This window comes from Vigna angularis, chromosome 1 (assembly GCF_016808095.1).
Source record: "Vigna angularis cultivar LongXiaoDou No.4 chromosome 1, ASM1680809v1, whole genome shotgun sequence".
Lineage (NCBI taxonomy): Eukaryota > Viridiplantae > Streptophyta > Magnoliopsida > Fabales > Fabaceae > Vigna > Vigna angularis.
Window position 1 is genome coordinate 34,237,566 of NC_068970.1, and position 20,592 is coordinate 34,258,157.

Below are 20,592 nucleotides of genomic sequence, written 5' to 3' on the forward strand. Positions count from 1 at the left end.
GGAAGAACATTTTGTGAATATCTTCTTTCTCTCTAATGTCCACTTTTTAATATTTGAATATTGAGTATTTAATGTCATTTAATGCTGACTCAGAACAATAAAGTTCTTTTTTATTTTCTACCATTAGATAACATTTTAACATTTTTTGATCAAGCTTTTCTTTAAGGATATCAAACATAGATATATACTTCAAAGAGATATTTATTAAACTCATGACATCATTTAATGAAATAAACTTCTTTAGCTTTTGCATTAAATTTTCTTACATAATTTAATATTTAAGTCTTTTAATATGTTTTATCAAATACATTATCGGACCTATTTTTGTTTTCAAAAGACACTGAATACCTATTCAAGATATTATACTTATTTGCTTACTTTGAATGTTTTAATAGTTTTACCCTTGTATTTTCAATTCCTTATTTCTTATAATCTTTTATTCAGAAAAGTATTCAAAAACATATTTTAATTATATCATAACATCTTATAAACACGCAATCAACTTTAGATGCAAATTGTCGCTTAATTATTAAAATATTTCCTTACTTTTTACAAAACTAATGAATGAAATATATGTTTGGATACTTATAAAATTGGAGCATATATATTTAATTTAGTTTTAAAAACTAATCATATTTATAATTTAAAAATTTATCAATATAATAACAAAAATAACTTTAAACTTAACTCAAATATATAAAATCAGTTTATAAAATAAGTTTATAAAATAAAATTTACAATTATATATATATATATATATATATATATATATATATATATATATATATATATATATATATATATATATATATAATCAACACGGAATCTCCAATAGTAAGAATCCAAATTTACATATCAATTCTCAACAAAAAGAACTAATTTTAAGAGTTTTTAGAAGTATGCCTACCTATTTGTAGTTTTTGAAGTAGTAGAACACATATTCTCTACAAACAACTTCAAAAATTATGCTCAGATGAATATCAAACTTTCATTTATAATTTAGCTTTTTAAGAAAGATAAATATTGTGAACAAAAGTACAGTGACTTGATATTCCAGCCTCTAAAACAAGGAGCACACGACCTCGGGTATTTGACATACCCCAATAATGTGATATATAATTTCCTGTTCATTGTAACAGTGGGGTTTTCATCTTAAAGCAAGCATGACTTCAGCAATAAGTGGCTTCTCTTAGACAGTATAAATTCCAAACTTTAACTTTAAACCAAACACTTCAGTTGCCTCACTTCATTAAGATCAGATGGAGCTTTTTATTCAACCAATAAAAGCAACAATTTAATCAACATTTTTTCTTTACCTTTGCAGATCATGATGCTAGAGTTGTAGGTGGACAATTATCAACGGAACAAGCCAATATATCCCTGTACTCCCTGGATATTCTGAAAGAGTCATAAACTTGTCCATCACTGCTTTTCTTGTATTCAAGCAACAGGTTTGATTGGTCAAATGCTGTAAGCTTGACAAATCCAAAGTCATGGTCTTTAAATATACTCCATCTGGTGTTTATGGGAGCAAATTCAGCAAGGGATGCTCCTCCTCCCCCAACCACTAGATGTATTGTACCATTCAAGGGGCCCTTGTAACTGTGCTTCTCTTTATTAGTGCAGATATTCTGTGTAAGGAAAATGGCAGTTATTTTTTCATGTTTAATGGTAACAGAAAACAAGAAAAAAGTGTCTAGGATAGTTCAATCATTTTGATTCTTGATGACAAAGTGACGGCTAGAAAGCACAGATTCGATACCACATAAATATACAGGAACATGGTAAAGTTAATAATCATAAGCTATGACACAGCTATAATACCCTGTATTAAATTAATCTTCATGTAGTTAAAAAAGATGCAAAGTTATTTTAGACAACAAAATGGTAGAATTTATCTTATTATAGTGGGGTTCCAATTTATTTTGGTATAAAGTTCACGTACCAAAAGTATAGAAAGCTAACAAGTAAGAAAATTTTTAATAACAAAATGACCATAATTTAATGTATATCTTGATGATCAAGCTGACAGTGAGTAAAGTGAGCAACAAGAAAAGGATAAGATGAGTTGTACACTACCAAATCGAGAAAGGCTATTTTCAAGCCATGGCATATACTCATCTCGAGCTTCTACAGAGAACTCAAGGAACAAAGTAAAAACTATCTATCTCTGAAGTTAGACAAAATACCTGATACACAGGGCAAGTTCTTTCGTAGTTATGGACATGTCCATACATTGCTATGTCAACCTTATACTTTTGCCAGAGATATTGAAGCTCCTCCCTTCCCATTGGTTCTTCAAAAGAGCCTTCTGCCACATAGAAGTCAGCAGAAGAATAACCAAGTACCCTATGCGCAAGAAATATCAGCCATGGCTGTTTCTGTCGGTCAACCGAAGCTAGGCAATTTTCAATGAATTTATACTGTTCTGATCCTTTTCTCCAATCGAGTTCTGTGTTAGCTATGCAGAATCTGAACATACCATAATCAGCTGAGTACCTGGCATAGTAAAGTAAGTTTTGAAGATCTTTCTGGAGGAAATAAAATCATTAACATCTTTTTATGGGTATACTGAAGAAGCTAACAGAATTTACTAGGTTAACTTAGTTTAATAGGTTAACTTAGTTTTATTTGGTGCAAGAGAAGGGCACGGCTGTGCAACTTTGATGTTTTGAATATATGTTAAAGATGCTAAATGCCTACATCCATTAGAGTTTTATAAAAGGGAACTTATTAAACACATGCTGAAAGGTTGAAATTATAAAGATATTTTACCAGAAATTTTCCCTGTTCTCAGCTGGTACATAAAACATGGTTTGAGACGGTACACCACATTCACCACCAGAATCCATGGTCCCATAAAATGATCCGGTCCCTGGCCAGTCACGTTCATGATTGCCACTAAAAGAATACCATGAAAAGCATAAAATGACATAATCAAGAGTAGCGGTAAACATACAAAAATGCAACTCATGCATAACAAGTCAAACCTTGCCGTCATATATGGTACAGTTGATGCAATTGGCTCGATTTGTGCAGTAAACTGATCCCACTGTGAAAGGTATCCACTCGCATAGCATAAATCACCAATGTGGAAGACTATATCTACGTCTTTTAAGTCTTTTATAATCTGTTTAGTAGTGTTGAGTGAGCCAGGCTGGTAATTATTAAATTCATTGGAGCCATCAGCTTCTGCCTGCGTGTAAGATAAGAAAATAAAAAGTAGAGTAACCAGTAATTAAATCAAAAGTAAGAACACCTGATATCTTTCCAGGGTATAAATATTTTGACATTCCAAAATATATAAGTTAAATTCAAACATAAAATAAAAGAAAGGAGAGTAGTTATAATTGGAATAACCCATGGATGAAAGAGAAGACAAAGAAGTAATAGAGATTTAAATCAACCTGATCAATCTTATCTCTTTTTCTTATATGTAATTATGAATTCATTTATACAAATTGTATCTCCAGATTTCAGAAGATGGTTATAACTAGAAGAGCCACTAGAGAAAATAAAAAGAAAGAAAATTACCTTTCCCATATCACCGAATATGACTACACGTTGCAAGGAATTTTGACCTGGAAAAGGAGATGCTTTGAACTGGTATTCTTCACTCCATATCACTGTACCATTAAATAGTCTATGCCCCAGCTTGTATATGTACCTGAAAATAGAAAAAAAGAAAATACATTGCAATTTGGGGTTCGTACAGTGAACTGCTGCTGATAAAATCAAGATGTTCCTTCATACCACAATATTTGAAGTTTTGAACCAATATATACTTATGTTACTTATGATAATACACGTCATGCGGGGCAAAAGAAGTACATTTGGTGCCAAATCCTTTCTACTTGAATCACATGCAAATTTCTTGGTTTCTTGATAGTGGCTATTCTTCCACTTCAACCAAATAGAACTACACCCAACCTAGCGTTTGTTTTCTTATAATAATAGAAGTCACGTAGGAAAATAGTTGCATATTTGGAGTCAATCCTTTCTAATAAAATCACATAAAATATCTTGGTTACTTGACAGTGGTTATATTCATGAAATTTCCCATTCAATCATTTATAAGAACTCCCAATATTGGAATTTGAAGGATACCTGTTCCTGTTTTCACTGAATGAAGTTATCCATCAGCATGTATTTCCGTTCATCACAATAATATTCTGATACACTACAGCGTCAGCACTCATAATTACTTACCAATTAGAAGTAATTCCAAACATCGAAATTTTAAGATATTCATGTTTAAATCTGTTAGCATTTTTATGTTCTAATTGTTGGGAAATCTCACATGGCATCCCTTAATTCTTAGAGTGCAGTTTATACATCTGTTGGACAACCTCACTTACTGCCAATTAGTTTTAAGTTGAATTTGACATGGCATCAGAGCCTATAGTTTATGTTAGTAATTCCCTAATATGTCAATCAGAGAGTTTTCACTTATTAATTAAAAGTAGTTGTGAATAAATTTATACATCTTGCATGATGTTCTACATAAATTTGTGAAAATCAAATGGATTAACAGGGATCATTTCTAGTAAAGTTATGGTTGGAAGGTGCACCTTAACTACAAAGGAAGTCTTACTAAATGAAACTATGTAAGGTAATAAAATGCCAACATGTGCATAAGCTGTGTTATAGTGAATGAGTGGACAAACAATAAAATATTTTATCAGAAACTAAAAATATCTCACCAAAAGTTGAAGTAGATCCTATTTTGAAATTAAAAATTAGAATAGCAAATTAATAATATCAGTTGTCAAGCAAGCAATCATAATTATTCTCAAATAAGATATAACATACTCTCTGTTGGGCCACAACTCCTTCAGAAAACTAGTGTGCGTATATCCTGGGTCACGCCATCCAACAGTTCTTGCTGGTGCACCTACATATATACATGAACATAAGAAATTGAACGTTTTCAATTCCACTACTTCCTCTTTATGAAAGAAATTTGCAAATAGCCATCCACATTTTAAAACGAAAATACTATTACCGACACAATAAACATGATTTTCCATCCCAAAAGTACCTATGACTCAAATATAGTTAAAATTAACACTAGAAGGTAGCAGAAGAGTTGCATACCACACATGGTGTTGCGATCAAAAGTCAGTGTCCCAGCAGGAGATTTCACACGGTTCCCTCCTTTAGGGCCCCATTCCACAAAAGGTTCAGCTTCACTGATTCCATATCCACTTGTCCATGTTACAGTCATCTGTTACAAGAACAATGTAAATAATCTATTGATAATCCTAGATATTCTTAATCCACATATATAGTGTTACAGACGAATATTAACGTGGTAAATGCAGAAGCGGAAAATATCAAGAAACTGGAGAACTATTTATCCTTTGCAATCAAAAGGTAACTACAAGAAGTCGAAGCCTCCAATGTTCTAGAGCATAGCTCTAACAAAATATCAAAAAAATAACAGAATGCCCATCCCCCACTTCCTCACGAGTCTAAATAATAAAAATAATCGTGTTTAACAACCTCTCCACTACTCATGGCACCTCAACTTTAGGATTTCCCTTCTTCCTTTTAGGCACATACATCCTTCATGCCTTAGGTGTCTCATGCCCCTCATGGACCACTGGCTCTTTTGGCCCATAAACTTGTTGGGCTCCAACACACGCATTTACCAACAAATATCATTCTAAGAAAGACTTTGAGTTCTAATCAGAGCAAGCTCCTGCAGCACTAATACTCATGAGAATAATATCCAGATCCGATAAAAAAAAGGCAGTTTTGAAATTGCAATAGAGGGAGCTTAAACTTACTTCATTCCATGTTTTCCCTTGTGCTAATCGGGGATATACTGGTGCATTTGGATTGACGAATGATACTTTATTTGACACGGCAACGAGCTTTGGCTGTTAAAAATAATTTTAAAAAAGAATAAATAGAAAGATAAAGTTAAGCTCAAAATCCACATTTCTGGTCACAAACGTCATATACACAATAAAGAAAAATAGTTACATATGCAAACAGGACAAAACAATCAAACTAACCTAACACCACTGGTTGGGACAGGGAGTACACAGTCACAAATGCTTTATAAATAGAATTTGCAACAGAAGTCCGCAAATGTATGCGTACTGGTAGGAATTTCTTTTCATGGGAAGTGGGAGAAAGAGTTATGGCTGTTTTACAGTGAAAGAAGATAGAGACTGGAACCATCTCAGATATTATGAAAGATGGAGCCGTCTATGAGGTGCTCAGATAAATCGGAGATGAACAATAGGATGGTATGAGCATGGTGACATTAGCCTAGAATCCCTCAACAATAAGACGAGTAGAGCTCCAAATAGTTGACTTATAATGGATTTCATAAGACAAATTTACAATCATAATACGTCTATTAATTTGATAAACAGGAGGATTAAAGGGTAGAGGAGTTTATCTGCATACACTTGTTAAGCCACCTGTGAAAAGGGCAAATGAGAAGTCGGATCTCTGATTAATCAACTGAAGCTTCAAGGAACCTTTTCCTGTGGTCTTGTAACTATTACTAGAGAAATTGGCATATTGATACTGAAATCAGAAAAGGAAAAGAGTTTAACATCAAAACATTTTAACTTCAAAGCTTTCTTTAGCTAAGGATCTGTGTCACACCGACCTTGATAGGCGCAGAACATAGAAGTGGGGGATCAACCCTTCCGTTTTCTGCAGGGCATGTAGAAGCACTGGAACATGCGAAACATTGGATTCCCAATCAATGAATGGAACAAGATTCTTGATTCTTAACTCATACTTATACACGAGCAAGTTCATGATGTGAAGCCTACCTGAAGTTTGCAGGAGAAAACACTCCAATCCAATCTTCTACAGTGGGTTTCGGATTACTGTATTGCAGCGTAACCCATTCTGTATTTTGTCCCTAAACAGTTGCAAGCAGGATCCATCAATTTCTGCTACCAGAACTTATTTTAATCGTAGGCAAGTACTTAAAAGCAGAAAGTGAAGCGGCTAAAAACTAAAAGAAAATTCTTAAAAGTGCAGTCAAAGCGTACCGTCAAGCCAAGGACATTAGGAGTGGCTTTGATATAAGCACGTTCATCAAGAGCAAGTGTTGTTTTATGAATGGCAACTTTGGAGAGAGGTTGGTGCCCATCCGACACTGCTAGCTGAAAGGTTGCAAGAACAACAAAAGAGAAAAATAGATCTCTTGACTTCCACATCTCACTCATCATCATCATCATCTGAAAAACATCGAAAAATTATACTATGAACCAGTGACTGCCATATTAATCAACATCTACCCTCTTCCCAGAACAAAATAAAAGAATAAAAAAAACAGCTATAGTCGGATTTAACGAAAAGGATTAGTCCATTACAGTCTTGCGAACTAAGGTTCCAACTTTTGCTGCGAGAATTCTCCTCGTTGAGTGTCTTTTTAACACCTGAACAAGTATTGACTGTGGTGAAAGATGGCCGGGAGGGAAAAAAACATGAAACACATAAAGGGTAAATCTCCAGCCACTAAAATTGCAATGTGAAATTAAAACAAACAAATGGGTGGCATGAAAATTAATAACCAGTTCCCAGATGCATAAAATTGAAAGTCAACTTGGCATGTGAGTTGAATCAAATGAAGGTGTATAAGAAACAGTTGCGGCCTTATGGGAAGAACAGATCATGAGATGAGAGGCAACTAGTTTTACTTTATCACATCAGTCGGAAAAGAAAAGGTGGAAAAGAGAAACCTTAAAAGTTAAAACATCTTTCGCAAGTGTTCAAATTATTTCATCTTTATACGCAAGCAAGGCTTTCCATTTCGACAAGTCAACCACAACCGTTAGATATGTATCTATTTAAATAAATGGTTTGGACTGATAGATTGTGATGAATTTTATCTATAATTTAAAATTAAATCTTAAATCCACATGGATACTAAAAATATCTCAAACAAATTCCATCTTCCAACTTTTTATTAATATATGACGGGTTTTTTAAATAATAAAATATTATTTCAGTGTATACGCTGTGAAAGAAAAGTTATATGTCCATGATAAAAAAAATTCAAAAGTTAAAAATTATCATAAAGTATCAATCATTTATAGTATCGTGGTATCCGTAAAATGGAAAGATATGTGTGCAAGCATCGTAATAAGAACATTTTTAATGATAAATGATAAACAATTATTTCAATAGTTGTTGTGAAAATCGATATTTAAATGTAAAATCCATTTATTATTTACGAATTAGATGAAACGAATAGTAGTAATATAATAAGATCAATAAAATCATCAGACAAAATCATAACATATTCATATTCTTAGGTGAATGTATTCAGTTTAAATAAAAATTAAATCTAATTAAAATTTTATGTAATTAAATGCAATGTTATGTATATTATTAACATTAATACCACCCATTTAAATTCTCTTTTTCGTTTTGCGTTTTACATAATTAAAATTTAATACAATTCCAAATTTATCTTATTGATAACATTCACCTTTTTGAATGAATTTTAATTAAAATAAAATACAATTAAAGTTAATAAATAGAACTTTAATTAGAATAAAATTCAAATCTAATAAAAAATAAAAAGTATTTTTTTTACATTATTTATCTTCATTGAATTTTAACCAATTAAAATAGAACTCAATTAAAATAAAATACTCTTTTCTCTTCTACTCATGAAACTCTTATGATTAGGATGGTAAGAAATTCACAAAAAAAGTGATCAATTTTGTTAATGTCTATGAACAAAGAAATTTTCTTTATTTTAATAACTTGTCATTTTTATTGTAGACAAAAAAATCACAATTTATGATTTTGTAAATCCTTTCACTTCTGAAATGCAACACATTATCTATTTATTTATATTTCATTTTAAAAATTTATAAATTATTTTTAAAATATCCATAAATATCTACCAATTTAAAAAAATTCACGTTATTTAATAAGTAACGAAGAAATTAACTGGATAAATTTTCTGTTACTTTACCTAAGTAGTGAACACTGTCCTGTCTGACATGTCCATTGTCATCTTAATTATAATAATATTTTAATATAAAAAAACAGCACAATTAAATGTGCGTGGTTGTACCAAGTTTGGTGAGTTACCACAAATGAATTACAAAGAACGAATTATTCTTTATGCATTGACAACAAAAAAGGAAAAACTGATGATGTAGATAAAACCCTAAACCCTAAATTCGATATGTTATGTGATTGTTGTCACTCGTTCTGCTTTGGTGCTTCATCTCCAAAACCCACCAATTCGCTACCAGTTCTTCTCCCACTTCCTCAAACCAACCTTCCCTTCTGTCTTCAAACCTCGTCCCTTCTCTCTAATCACTCCACGCCAAACACATGCTACGCCCTTTGTTAATGCTGTTGCATCAGCTTCATCATCACAAGCTTCCAATGGCAGAGACACTTTCTTTGTTATTGGCCTCAACAGACCCTCTCTCGTTCAGGTCCCTTCTCCTCTTTTCCTCTCGCTGATAGCTTATTTTTGTTTTCCTTTTTCTATCTGAACAAAATTCAAACGCAGTTATTTTGGCGTTTTTGTCATTGTCATCCAACCAGGTTCATAGTAAAAATGTTGGCTTAGGTTACTGAGATGAAATTTCGATTCTGATTGGAGAAGAACACTAAAAGCCCAACTCTATGTTTTGTCCTTTTTATTTATTGGGATGCTGGGGCTTATGATGTTTATATCATTGATTCGTGTTCAGGCTTCTTCAGTACCGTCTGTGATGTCAGGGAAGGATGTTGTTATTGCCGCGGAGACTGGGAGTGGTAAGACATACAGTTACCTAGTTCCTCTTATTGATAAGCTAAGGGATGCCCAGGAACATTCTCTACATGCTATGTCTGATCAGGAAGCGACCCCGACACAAAGTTTTGCTCATCCTTTGTCCGAATGTGCAACTTTGTGAGCAGGTAGTTAGGATGGACAGCACTCTACGTAGGGATGATGGTGAGGCGATAGTCAGTGTGGCTGCCATTTGTGGTAGGAAGGTAGTGATTGAGCAATATTTATGGTTATATGGAATTTGTAGTATGCTTTTTTTGAATTTTTAATAATAAGAATCATTTTGACCAGGGATGGCCAATTCGGGAACCTGATGTCATTGGGACAACACCTGCTGCCCTTCTGAATTATCTTGACCTTGATAGAACTCGCCGCATGGAATTTATGCGTGGTGTTAAATATGTGGTATGTCTAGGTAATTTGAGTGCCACATTTGTAGGCTTTTGTTAACATATAGGTAACTGATGCCGCATTTGCGGGCTTAACTTAATACCTCTTTAAGTTTGCTTTTGAGAGTTTTGTGTTAACAAATAAAAATGTGTAACTCGCGACCCCTTAGTGTGTACAAGGGATATTCGTTGTCAAAGGACACTGAGGAATATCTTGCCTCGCATGGACTAAAAAATGCACTATATACAATTAGAGCTGCGGATTTGAAAGAGGATGTGTTGGGCATGCTTGTTCCTTGCCCATTCCAGGTAAACAGCTGTTGCAATGCATTTGAATTTTAATTCTTATCAACAAAGGCAAGGTTACCATTATATGCTTGATCTCAAAGTAAGCATCCTTATTGTGAGTTGGTGATGTTTACTAACTTTTAACAGGGGGGAATTTGAATCGATGATAAAATATGCTCTCATGATGTAAATATCTTTCACATTCATATTACTAGTGCATTGGTGATTGATGGGAGTAAGTCCTCTTTTACATGAAATTTTAACTAGGCAAACTTATATGTAGAATTCTTTAAATTCATAGGTATAGAAAGGTATATTTACTGAATGTATTGAGTGTGTAATGCAGACAACACAGTATGTATTTATACTAATTTACAGAATCAATTATAATAAATTCTCATTTAATAATCACGAATCAATCATCTTAATTTCCTAGAATATGTAATTATTAATTTCCTAGAATATGTAATTATTAATTTCCTACAAATCTGTAACAGCTAATTACATTCTAACAATAGATTTTATTCCTTCTTGATTATAATTTTACATACAAAACCCATTCTGTGGTTATATTATGAAGTAGGTAGTCGGTTGTTGCATTTAAAAAGTTTGCTAATAAAGATATTTATCTATACTTATAGATGGCATGACACATCTTTGTTTCCTTGAACTGTGTTTTCTCCACAGATATCCTCTAAATTTCCTTTAAAGTTTGAGGTTTGTTAATCAAACAAATAAGAAGATTTTATTATGTATGTCCCAGGAACCTCCTACCAAAGAGGGCAAATCAAATGTTGACGTATCTAAAAAGAGACCTTTGGGAGTGCTTGGACAGGATGAGTTGAGATCAGTACAATTTGGAACTACAACACCACTATCAGGAAGGCAAAATTCCAGGGTTATGTATCTGTTACTTACTGGCTATCACTTTTGTTACTATGATTAGTCATATGCATCTATCAATTCTATTACTTCCATTGGAATTATTTAAATATTCTTATGACATCCTCTCAAACCTTGTTTTCTTTCAATCATTTTTGTAAATCATAACTTTATGTTATAGTTGACTGCATGGGATTGCATATCATGGAATCTTATAATGGTTTTGAAGCATTGTATTGTACAGTGCTATATCTATAAAATTCGTGTAGTTGACGGTGCCATCTATGTCATAAAGATTTAACTTATTAAAAACTTAGGTCAATGTTTGGTAGTAGGTAATAACTCAATAAAAAAAATTACAGTACAGCTTTACTGGACTATCATCTGCGTTGAATACTACACTTGATTTCCACCAATGAAACCTTATTTCTAGAGTCTGAAGTAAATTGTAACATGAGAAAATGTAGTGGTTCTGTGTGTAATGTTTGTGAAACCATTTTTTTTTACTTCAGTGCACTGTCAAAACTTGTTTTTATTGTAAATGTTTTGATAAATTTATTTGCTTTGCAGAAAGCAATAGTTGAAGATCCCTTGAGAAAGCAAGTCAAGTTAGATCATAATGCTTTAACCGAAGCACCTTCATAAGCAACTGTAAGTTGAAATCATATTGATATTCATGTATTCAAAAACATGTTTGCTTGACACTTTCGTATTTCCAGAAAAATTATACTTGCATCTCTTGCAAAAAACCTTCATGTCGTTCAGAATATAGCAATCTAAATTGGTAAAGTTGAAAATTATGAACATTAGTATCCAAATCATTAACTGAAGAAGCCCTTGTAGAGGCTCAATATGCATGGTTTGGTAAACTGAAGAAGCCAAGATGCTAAGTTTTGAACCACTGGGTGTTTTCCATTGATTTATTGTTGAAGGGGGCTTCCATGCATTTTAGCCAATAGTTATCATTTTAATTGGAGACTCAATTTATAATACTGTGGTCATTTGATGGCTCTCTTGTTGATCTCTGTACAATATGGAGTGAAATGTTTTATAATTCATCAACTCATTTGATGCTTTTAGATCTCTCTTATTCTAGCATTCTAGTAAAATGCAGCCTCATAGTTGCCTATCCTTTTTTGGTTAATCATAGTTATGTATCATTGTGTAGCGGACTTTTATTCTTGAGTTTGATGGTGTGTCGAACGGAAATCCTGGAAAATCTGGTGCTTGGGCTGTTCTGCGAGCTATGGATGGAAGTTTGGTATGCATTTGATGTTTCTGTATCTAGTCATCATTGCCATACAACAATAATCTCTTGCTTGGGTAGGTATAGTTTACTGAACTATTGATGTAGATAGATTTACATCTTGTTTGTTATAAGTCATAACTTAGATTTGGAGAAATAATTGTTTATTTTTCAAAAGTTCTCTTAGGAAGCAGGCAAAAATAAAGTAATTATACTTTCAAAATAAGCCAAAACTGATACACAATTGTCATTATCCAAAAAGAGAAAATTAATGTTTTCTGAAAAGCTGATAAAAGCATAAAATGAAGCATTGAAAAACTGAATAAAAATTGCAATAAGGTAATGCTCCTGTAACCTTCTTAATGGCGTGATTTCTCTCCCCCTTGAAAGATTTTTGTGCTTGCGAAATACAAATAAGTTGTAGGAACAAGTTTATTCCAAGTGGCCATCCCGTTAATTATTTAACACTACAAAAATTCAATGAAAGAAGAATAGTTTATGGCATCTGCCATGCTACAGAACTGTTGTACTGAATTCTAATATACATCATCCCCTCTTTGGTAGAATGTGCTTTCCTAACGTCAATTTTATGATGACTATATGAGCATTATTTCCTTGTTAATACGGACCAGAGTAATACTACTGAAGGTTTTCCTTTAGCATTTCCTTAAAATAATTTTATTTTTACCTTGTGAAGAACTTCAATTCTGATGCTGGCACTCAAGCAAATTTGGCTATCAACCTTGCAGGTAAGATCTTGAGAATCTTTAGTCTTTTATATTCATTCATCTCTTGTTAAATGCATGTATTAAATTGTTTTAAGCTTTCGCTGTTTATACAGATGGCCAAGTCCAGGAAGAGTGTATATAATATTGACTGATGGCTGCTGCTGGGTGGGATTTGTTGCTGGAACACGTCTGCAGTTTGAAGAAGTGTCTCAGCAGTTATACAACTTAAGGCCTCAGCGTTTTGAATTTCCATAATTTTTTGGCCGCAATGGAAGATTCCCATTACGACTTATCGACACTGCAATCATATCAAGTTGAGTTCGTTATTTTCATTTTTGAGCATACGGAAGATCAGAATATCTTGCAGTCTAAAGAAAACATGATTCTTGTTCAATAACGCTAATATTATTACTTAGTTGAAAATGTTGTTTCATTATTAATTTTGTATCTATTCAGGCTCGATTTACGTGCACGGTAGTCTTTCAATTATTGTAAGAATATTCTGTAAACTAATGCTTTCAACTCCTGCTATCCAGTGAAGTTGATATTGGGAGTATTATGTATTGATGTGGATCAGTTTAGATAGCCCCATTCCCTGCCTGTCATGGTGAATGATGCTCTTGAATTGCTTCGTCATTTAAAAGGGATTGTCATACTTGTATGCACGAACTTAGATTTTGTTGTGTATGATCGCATAGTAGCGGTGAGATAAATGCTTTAAAAAATGTTACTTTCCGCCATAATTTATTATTTCATACAAACAGGGAGTGAAATCATTATTAATGTAAAGTAAGATCATGATCAGCTATATATGAGCCTTGTAAGATGCAGCTATACATTAGCTTTTTTTTATAAATTAAAATTGTGAATATCGATCGAGAATGACAGTTAGGTATCATTTGCTAGAGAAATAATCTAGTTGTTTGTGATATCAGCCCAGTAGGCCCATTATTTGGAGAGTGTATGACACGAGGAAAAGGAGGGTGAGAGAATGATGAGCTGACACGAGAGTGTGTTGTGCACGAGATTTTGTTATATTGGGGATGGTGAAGAGAGAGAGGGTATCGTTGGTTACTGGAAGTTTGTTATGGGCAGGGAGCAATAGTTCTCTTTTGGAGCTACGTTCTGTGGACAAAATCTGATTTCTGTATTTTTCTTTCGTTTGCCATTCAATAATATTGGGATTTATTCCTTCCTGTGTGAATTGTTCTTTCTACTATAACTATGCTTTCGATTTCCAACATTTTGTTCTGACTTGCCGGATTCTTAGGGGTGAATTCCACCTAAATCGAAGAAGCAAATAGAAGCAAAAGTGAATGTGTTGGAGGCTGATGTGGCCAGCCTTAAGCTTACGCTTGAAGCGATTCAAGCACAAAATGCAGTTGATCATGGAAAAGCTAGATGCCTTGAATGATCAACGAAGGAAAAAACACGATTCTCTATCGTTACAGAGGCCCGTGGCGAAGGGGGTGTTTTTGAGCAACTCTCTGAAATTAAACAGGAAGGGTGTGTGGATGAATATACTCAACGATTTGAATGTCTTACTATAGAGGTGAAACGTATTCCTGATGAGCAATATGTTTGTAGCCTTCGTTCGATGGTTCCTCTATCGCAGGCAAAGTTGTTGAACCTAGCTCGTGTTATTGAAAGAGAAGTTGCTAGAGTAAAGGCAGTGTCCAAGCCGAGGCAATTCTGGTTCCTTTAGTGGATTTGAGGCCCAGTGGAAATAGAAGGAATGAGGATTCGGGCTGGATTCATGTGGGTCGTGGAAAGGATCAGTTCAATGAGAAGGGCTGAATAAAGGACGTTTTGGGTATGCAAATCCCTAGATCTGAAATTAGAAGAAGCTGATTTTTCCATCGATGCGTTTTTATTTGATGTTGAAGATATTGATTTGATATTGGGATGCCATGATTATCCACATATGGAATTACAATTATTGATTGAAAAAACCATGAGATGGATATTTGTTTGCATGGAACCGTGGTTACAATTAAGAACAATGACAACAAATAAACTCGAAATGTATCTTTTTTCGATGTAATAACTCAATCTTTGAAGGTGGTAGAAGATTTCTATTTTGGAACAGAGGTTCGTCCTCGAGCTCATCTAGACAAAGACAACAAGATTTTAAACCCATCATAATGTCAGGAGTTAAAAAGTAGATTTGGAAAGTGATTAATGATCCTCGGGGTTACTTGGTAAGACAAAATTGTTTAGAAAATAAATCATCTATAAACAATCCAGGTTTTGAAATTTAACAAAAAAATATTCAACAAAATATTACTTATAAAAAACAAAGTCTTAGAAAAAAGAGCGTTTAAAAGAACAGAAAACATAAACATATTTCTAAGTGATCATAAAAGAGAATACCTAAACTATATGTTAACAAACATGTACTCAATAGGATAATATGGAAATCTACTTAATCAAGATCAAAAGTGTCTAGGCATTGATCTACAAGTCTTCTTATTAAAGAACAAAGTAGTTACAGCATTTTCCGTAAAATTCTATATCGTTTGAAATGATGTTTAAAGAGAGTGTCTGATTAACTAGGAAAATCCTACATGAGATTAATATGACATTGTGCTTATAATATCTATTCATGAAGTATTGAAATGGAAAAGTGTAATGAAGCTTGTAAATATAAGTTGAAAGATCTCTTACAAAAGAAGAAAAGTGTTTTACAGTAGGCATCGTCTAATAAATATTAGTTTTGAACAATAGGACATGGTCCCAAACTTATTACTGAAAAATGTCTAATCAAAGATATCATTTAAAAAAGATGTGCAAAACATTATGACAAGTTCTCAAGCTCTGAAATTAACATATTTATTCATAAGAAGAGATAAAATGTTAAAGCCTAATACTCTATATTCAATTTGTTAAGAAGTGAACTTTAAGCCTAATTCAACCCCACAAAATCGGTTTGTAAGATGAGGTCTGCATCCACTTATATATTATAAATTAGCCTTATCTTTAGTCGATGTAGGACTTCCAACACACCGCCCTCACGCCGAGGTATAGACATCATCTCAAGCGTGAGACTAAACATTAATGGGTGGTTTGATAATGACCCGATAGCGGGTGGAACAACATGCCCAACAAACAACAAATATCTCTAGGATAAACTGTAATCATAGCTCTGATACCATGTTAAGAAGTTGATTTATAATAACATTAAATGCCAAAGACAGAGTAGGAAGAGACTCAGACAACCTGCTCTGATACCAACTTGAGAAGTGGACTTTAAGCCTAACTCAATCCCATAAAATCGGCTTGTAAGATGAGGTATGCACCTACTTATATATTATAAATTGACCTTATCTCTAGTCGATGTGAGACTTCCAACACAATCAGTGTCATAAAAGAAAGTGTTTTATAAAGAAACATCATCAAAAGCGTGCTAAAAACTATATCTCAAGATTGCTTTTCATTTACAAGCGTCTAACGCTTAACACAGTCTGTCAATATTTGAAAGTTGTACTTGAACATCAAGACTTATTGTTGACAAGACAAATGATAAAGTGTTTTGAACAAGAAATGATAACTAACATCTTTATAACGATTGAAAATACTGTTATTTGTGATGTAATTTTGATACTAAATGCACCCTTTTCTGCTTAGAAACTTGCTTGGAATCATGTTTTTCTGTTAAGTTGTGTGAATAAGAGAGTTGAGGTTGAATTTGATGATTTTAAGACTAATTTCCCTTGTTTTGACAAGAAATGAGATAATATGGAAAGTAAGGATGAAGTGCCATGAAGATGGAGCTTAGAAAGGCTTGGAAAAGCACTAGAAGGGAGGATTGCTCGAAGCTTGGGCACCCTTTTTGGAGGCTCAAGCGCAGCAGAGTGTCGCTCACCGCCCAAACGCTCCTTCTGGGGCGCTTGAGCGCCAGGAGCACGAAGCTTGGGCGTCTTGTCTGAGGCTTGAGCGTGGAAGACCACCGCTCACCGCTCGGGCGCCCTAAGTGGGGCGCTTGAGCGCCGGCGACACGGGCTTGGGCTTGTTTCTGTTCTGTCTTCGCTCTATTTAAAGGACTCAGGCGTCTTAGGTTTTGTATCTCTGGCTGGAGTAGCATAACACCACACTCTTCCACTCTCTGAAGGCAGAAGCTTCCATCCTCTACTTTTAGGGTTTTGCTATCTCATGCTTTTCCATTATTCATCTAGTCTCACCATGTCTATGGTGAACTAAACTCTATTTGTTGTTGGGGGATGATGTAACCTTGTGAACTCTCATGTATTTGAATTGATTCTTAATAACACATGCTTTTTCATTAATTATTAGAGTAATTCATCTGTGCTTATTACATGCATTGTTTAACTCTGATGTATGAATTGCATGAGTGTCGGGAGGTTCCTTACAATTTAGGTTCTTGTTCAATTCTCCCAAGAGTAATATTGCTCAGGAATGAGGGTGTGAGTCTTGGTCGCCTTAAAGCTCTTGATCTTCACATTTAATTACTAGGAATGCTAGAAATTGCATGAACTGGTGGTTAAGGACAAACTTCTTCGCCGAGGGATCGGGTTTTAAGTGATTTAGTGAGTGACGTTAACATTAATGCATAAAGAAGAATTCTTACATACATGAGAGGGAACTTGGTGAAATCTAACCCCAACAACATATTCATCCCATATTACAAACAACATCCATTCATCATTGTGATATTCTGCCATTGATCAAATTGCATTCATATTTAATTTTCTGTCTTTGCATCTGAAACCAATGATCTTTATTTCTTTAAGTCTTAATTAATCGAGTTATCACACGACTGTTTAGTGCCGAGAGTCCTCTGGGATACGATACTTGGTCTTACCATTTTATATTACTTGTGCGATTTGGTATACTTGCCAATCCATCAACACGTCTATAGACGATCAAAACATTGAATGTTCATTAGTGCATGTACTGCACAGTAATGGTTTGCTTGTATACTTTGTCCTTGTTATTTGTGTAAAACTGGATTACACAAAGGATTAATCAGAACATTTGCACACATTGGATAAATACATTGAGAGAAGTAAAAGAACCTTTCGCGAATGTTTCTCTTGAAGACTTATACTTTAACAAGTCGTACAAGCTATTCTTCAAATCTACTAAAGCATTGTACATCTGCAGAAAAGACCTGAGTCAAATCAAGCTACCAAAGCAGGCTATGAAGCCTATATGAAATCAACTTTGATCCCTCAAGAAAGGTTATATAAAGAAGATCAACTAAAAAGAAAAATAGGTTGATTAGAGAAAAGAAGAAGAATTGTTGTTGAAGTTGAAAATAAGAAGAAGAAAGAAGATGTGGGAATAAAAGAGATAAAAAGAGAAAGAGAGATAAAATATGCACAAGAAAGACCATCAAATATTAGTTCTACTCCATCTCAATGCTTATATCGTCTAATGATCTTCAACCTACAAAAGATGATGAAAGCAAACTCAAACAAGATAAAATATGAAGAGAAAACTATCATCACATCTAGTCTTCTATTAAATCTTGAAGCCTTTAATGTCTGATGCTTCCAAAATGAAAGGAAGAGAAAGAAGAAAAGAGAAAGAAGAAAAGAGAAAGAAGAAAAGAGAAAGAAGAGAAGAGAAAGAAGAGAAGAGAAGAAGAAAGAGAAAATCTCATGAGCTATATCGTTTGATGCTCTTCGTACAAAGGAAGTGACCTCATAAGTTACAAGACTACATTTCATTATATTTATCCTTTCATTGAGAGTTAAACATATATACCTTGTAATTTATCCCACAATATATTTGGTGTAAGTTCTGAAGAGAACTAAAATACTTGTAACTAGGAGTCAGTAATACTCAACTAGGCAGCGTATCAGGTAGATACCGAGATTGTCTAGGATGTTAAGAGTGACTATAATACTCAACCAGGAGTGGATTATACTCGAAACCAAGAGTGCTGTAAGAATACTCAGTTCAAACAATTGTCTAGAGATAGATCCTGGAGAGGCTAAACTCGAACTAGTTGTGTTGACTAGGGGATCAGGAGTGTTGTAAGATTACTTGCAACAAGGAGTGGGTTAAACTCATGTAATATTTTATAAGATTAGTGGAACCTCTTAAGAGTTTTTAAGAGAGAATTAGATGTAACTTAGATTGAGTGAACCCGTATAAAACTTGTTTTTCATTATTCTTCCTTAAAAGCTTTTACAAAGTCTTTTAAAATGTCATAGTCTAAATAAATTCTTATTTACTCATCTTATGAAACCAACATCTAAACAAAACACACATGTGCATACTCTTATCACAAATTATTAGACATTGCTCTGTGAAAATATTTTGAAAATACTATTTACCCCCCTCTAGTGTTTCCTGTGTTGTTTAGTACCTCCTAAGAGGAATAAAGAGCACAATATTACTTTGCTGGAAGGACAAGGCCCATTGAATGTGAGGCCATATAGATATCCTCACCACCGTAAAGATGAGATAGAAAAAAAAAGTAAGAAAGATATTGTAGTCATGAATTATCAAGCGCAATCATAGTGCTTTTTCTAGCCCAATCCTTTTAGTTAAAAAGAAAGATAATTCATGAAGGTTATGTGTGGACTATAGAGTTTTGAACAAAGTTACAATGCCAGATAAATTCATAATCCTTGTTATTGATGAATTATTAGTTGAAGTGCATGCAGTTAAACATTTCTCTAAGTTGGACCTGAAAGTTGGTTATCACCAAGTGAGAGTTAAGGCTAATGATATACATAAGACTGCTTTCAGAACCCATGAAGGTTACTATGAGTCTGGTCATGCCCTTTAGTCTTATGAATGTATCTTCAACTTTTCAAGCATTAACGAATGATGTACTTGGGCCTATATTAAGGAAGTATGTTCTAGTATTTTTTTTAATGACATTCTCATCTACATCAAAGATTGGGAGACCCATGTGCAACGCTTAAGTGAGGTGTTAGAGGTGTTGTTAGATAAAAACTTAGTAGCCAACAAGAAGAAGTGTTATTTTGCTCCAGTTGTGATTTAGTACTAGGGACCGTGATTATCAAACTTTCGAGTTAACTTAATTACGACTTCCATGATCAACAACTAATTTCAGTAAACAAATCTCCAATTTAATTGAAAAAACTCTAATTTTTGTCGATGAACCTAATTTTGCTCCATGCATCTTAAATGAAAACAATACCTAATTCTGAAAACAAATGTTTTTAACTACATTTTTCTCTTTTTTATGTTCAAAATAAAAAAATCTACGTCAATGACCCACATCACAATTACATTCTGCCATGTCGTTTAGAAAAGCAATACTATCATGTCATGTTG

At 33.6% G+C, this 20,592-nt stretch overlaps 1 protein-coding gene and 1 long non-coding RNA gene across 13 annotated transcripts; one reads left to right on the forward strand and one right to left on the reverse strand.

The window, feature by feature from the left end:
- Nucleotides 1–963: 963 nt before the first annotated feature.
- Nucleotides 964–7,735, reverse strand: LOC108321468 (probable inactive purple acid phosphatase 1). 3 transcript variants are annotated; one of them, XM_017553230.2, is made up of 14 exons: nucleotides 7,551–7,735; nucleotides 7,350–7,415; nucleotides 7,026–7,214; nucleotides 6,801–6,892; nucleotides 6,632–6,698; nucleotides 6,424–6,546; nucleotides 5,793–5,885; nucleotides 5,098–5,227; nucleotides 4,813–4,894; nucleotides 3,535–3,667; nucleotides 2,991–3,196; nucleotides 2,776–2,901; nucleotides 2,190–2,499; nucleotides 964–1,631 (listed from the first exon to the last, which is right to left on the reverse strand). In XM_017553230.2, exons 3-14 carry the CDS (start codon nucleotides 7,212–7,214, stop codon nucleotides 1,326–1,328), a joined length of 1,857 nt encoding a protein of 618 aa, XP_017408719.1. In that variant the 5' UTR covers nucleotides 7,350–7,415; nucleotides 7,551–7,735; the 3' UTR covers nucleotides 964–1,325. The 3 variants fall into 3 exon arrangements, with proteins under 3 accessions (XP_017408719.1, XP_017408717.1, XP_017408718.1); XM_017553228.2 differs by having other exon boundaries at nucleotides 7,350–7,430; XM_017553229.2 differs by lacking the exon at nucleotides 7,551–7,735 and having other exon boundaries at nucleotides 7,350–7,541.
- A 1,364-nt stretch (nucleotides 7,736–9,099) lies between these two features.
- On the forward strand, nucleotides 9,100–13,899 carry LOC108321364 (uncharacterized). Of its 10 annotated transcripts, none has more exons than XR_008247320.1 (9): nucleotides 9,100–9,440; nucleotides 9,702–9,987; nucleotides 10,073–10,479; nucleotides 10,606–10,693; nucleotides 11,222–11,356; nucleotides 11,911–11,991; nucleotides 12,509–12,663; nucleotides 13,284–13,335; nucleotides 13,428–13,899. It is a non-coding gene; the product is annotated as an uncharacterized LOC108321364 (long non-coding RNA). The 10 variants fall into 10 exon arrangements; XR_001831481.2 differs by lacking the exon at nucleotides 10,606–10,693 and having other exon boundaries at nucleotides 10,073–10,238; nucleotides 10,341–10,479; XR_001831483.2 differs by lacking the exon at nucleotides 10,606–10,693 and having other exon boundaries at nucleotides 10,073–10,196; nucleotides 10,341–10,479.
- Nucleotides 13,900–20,592: the final 6,693 nt, after the last annotated feature.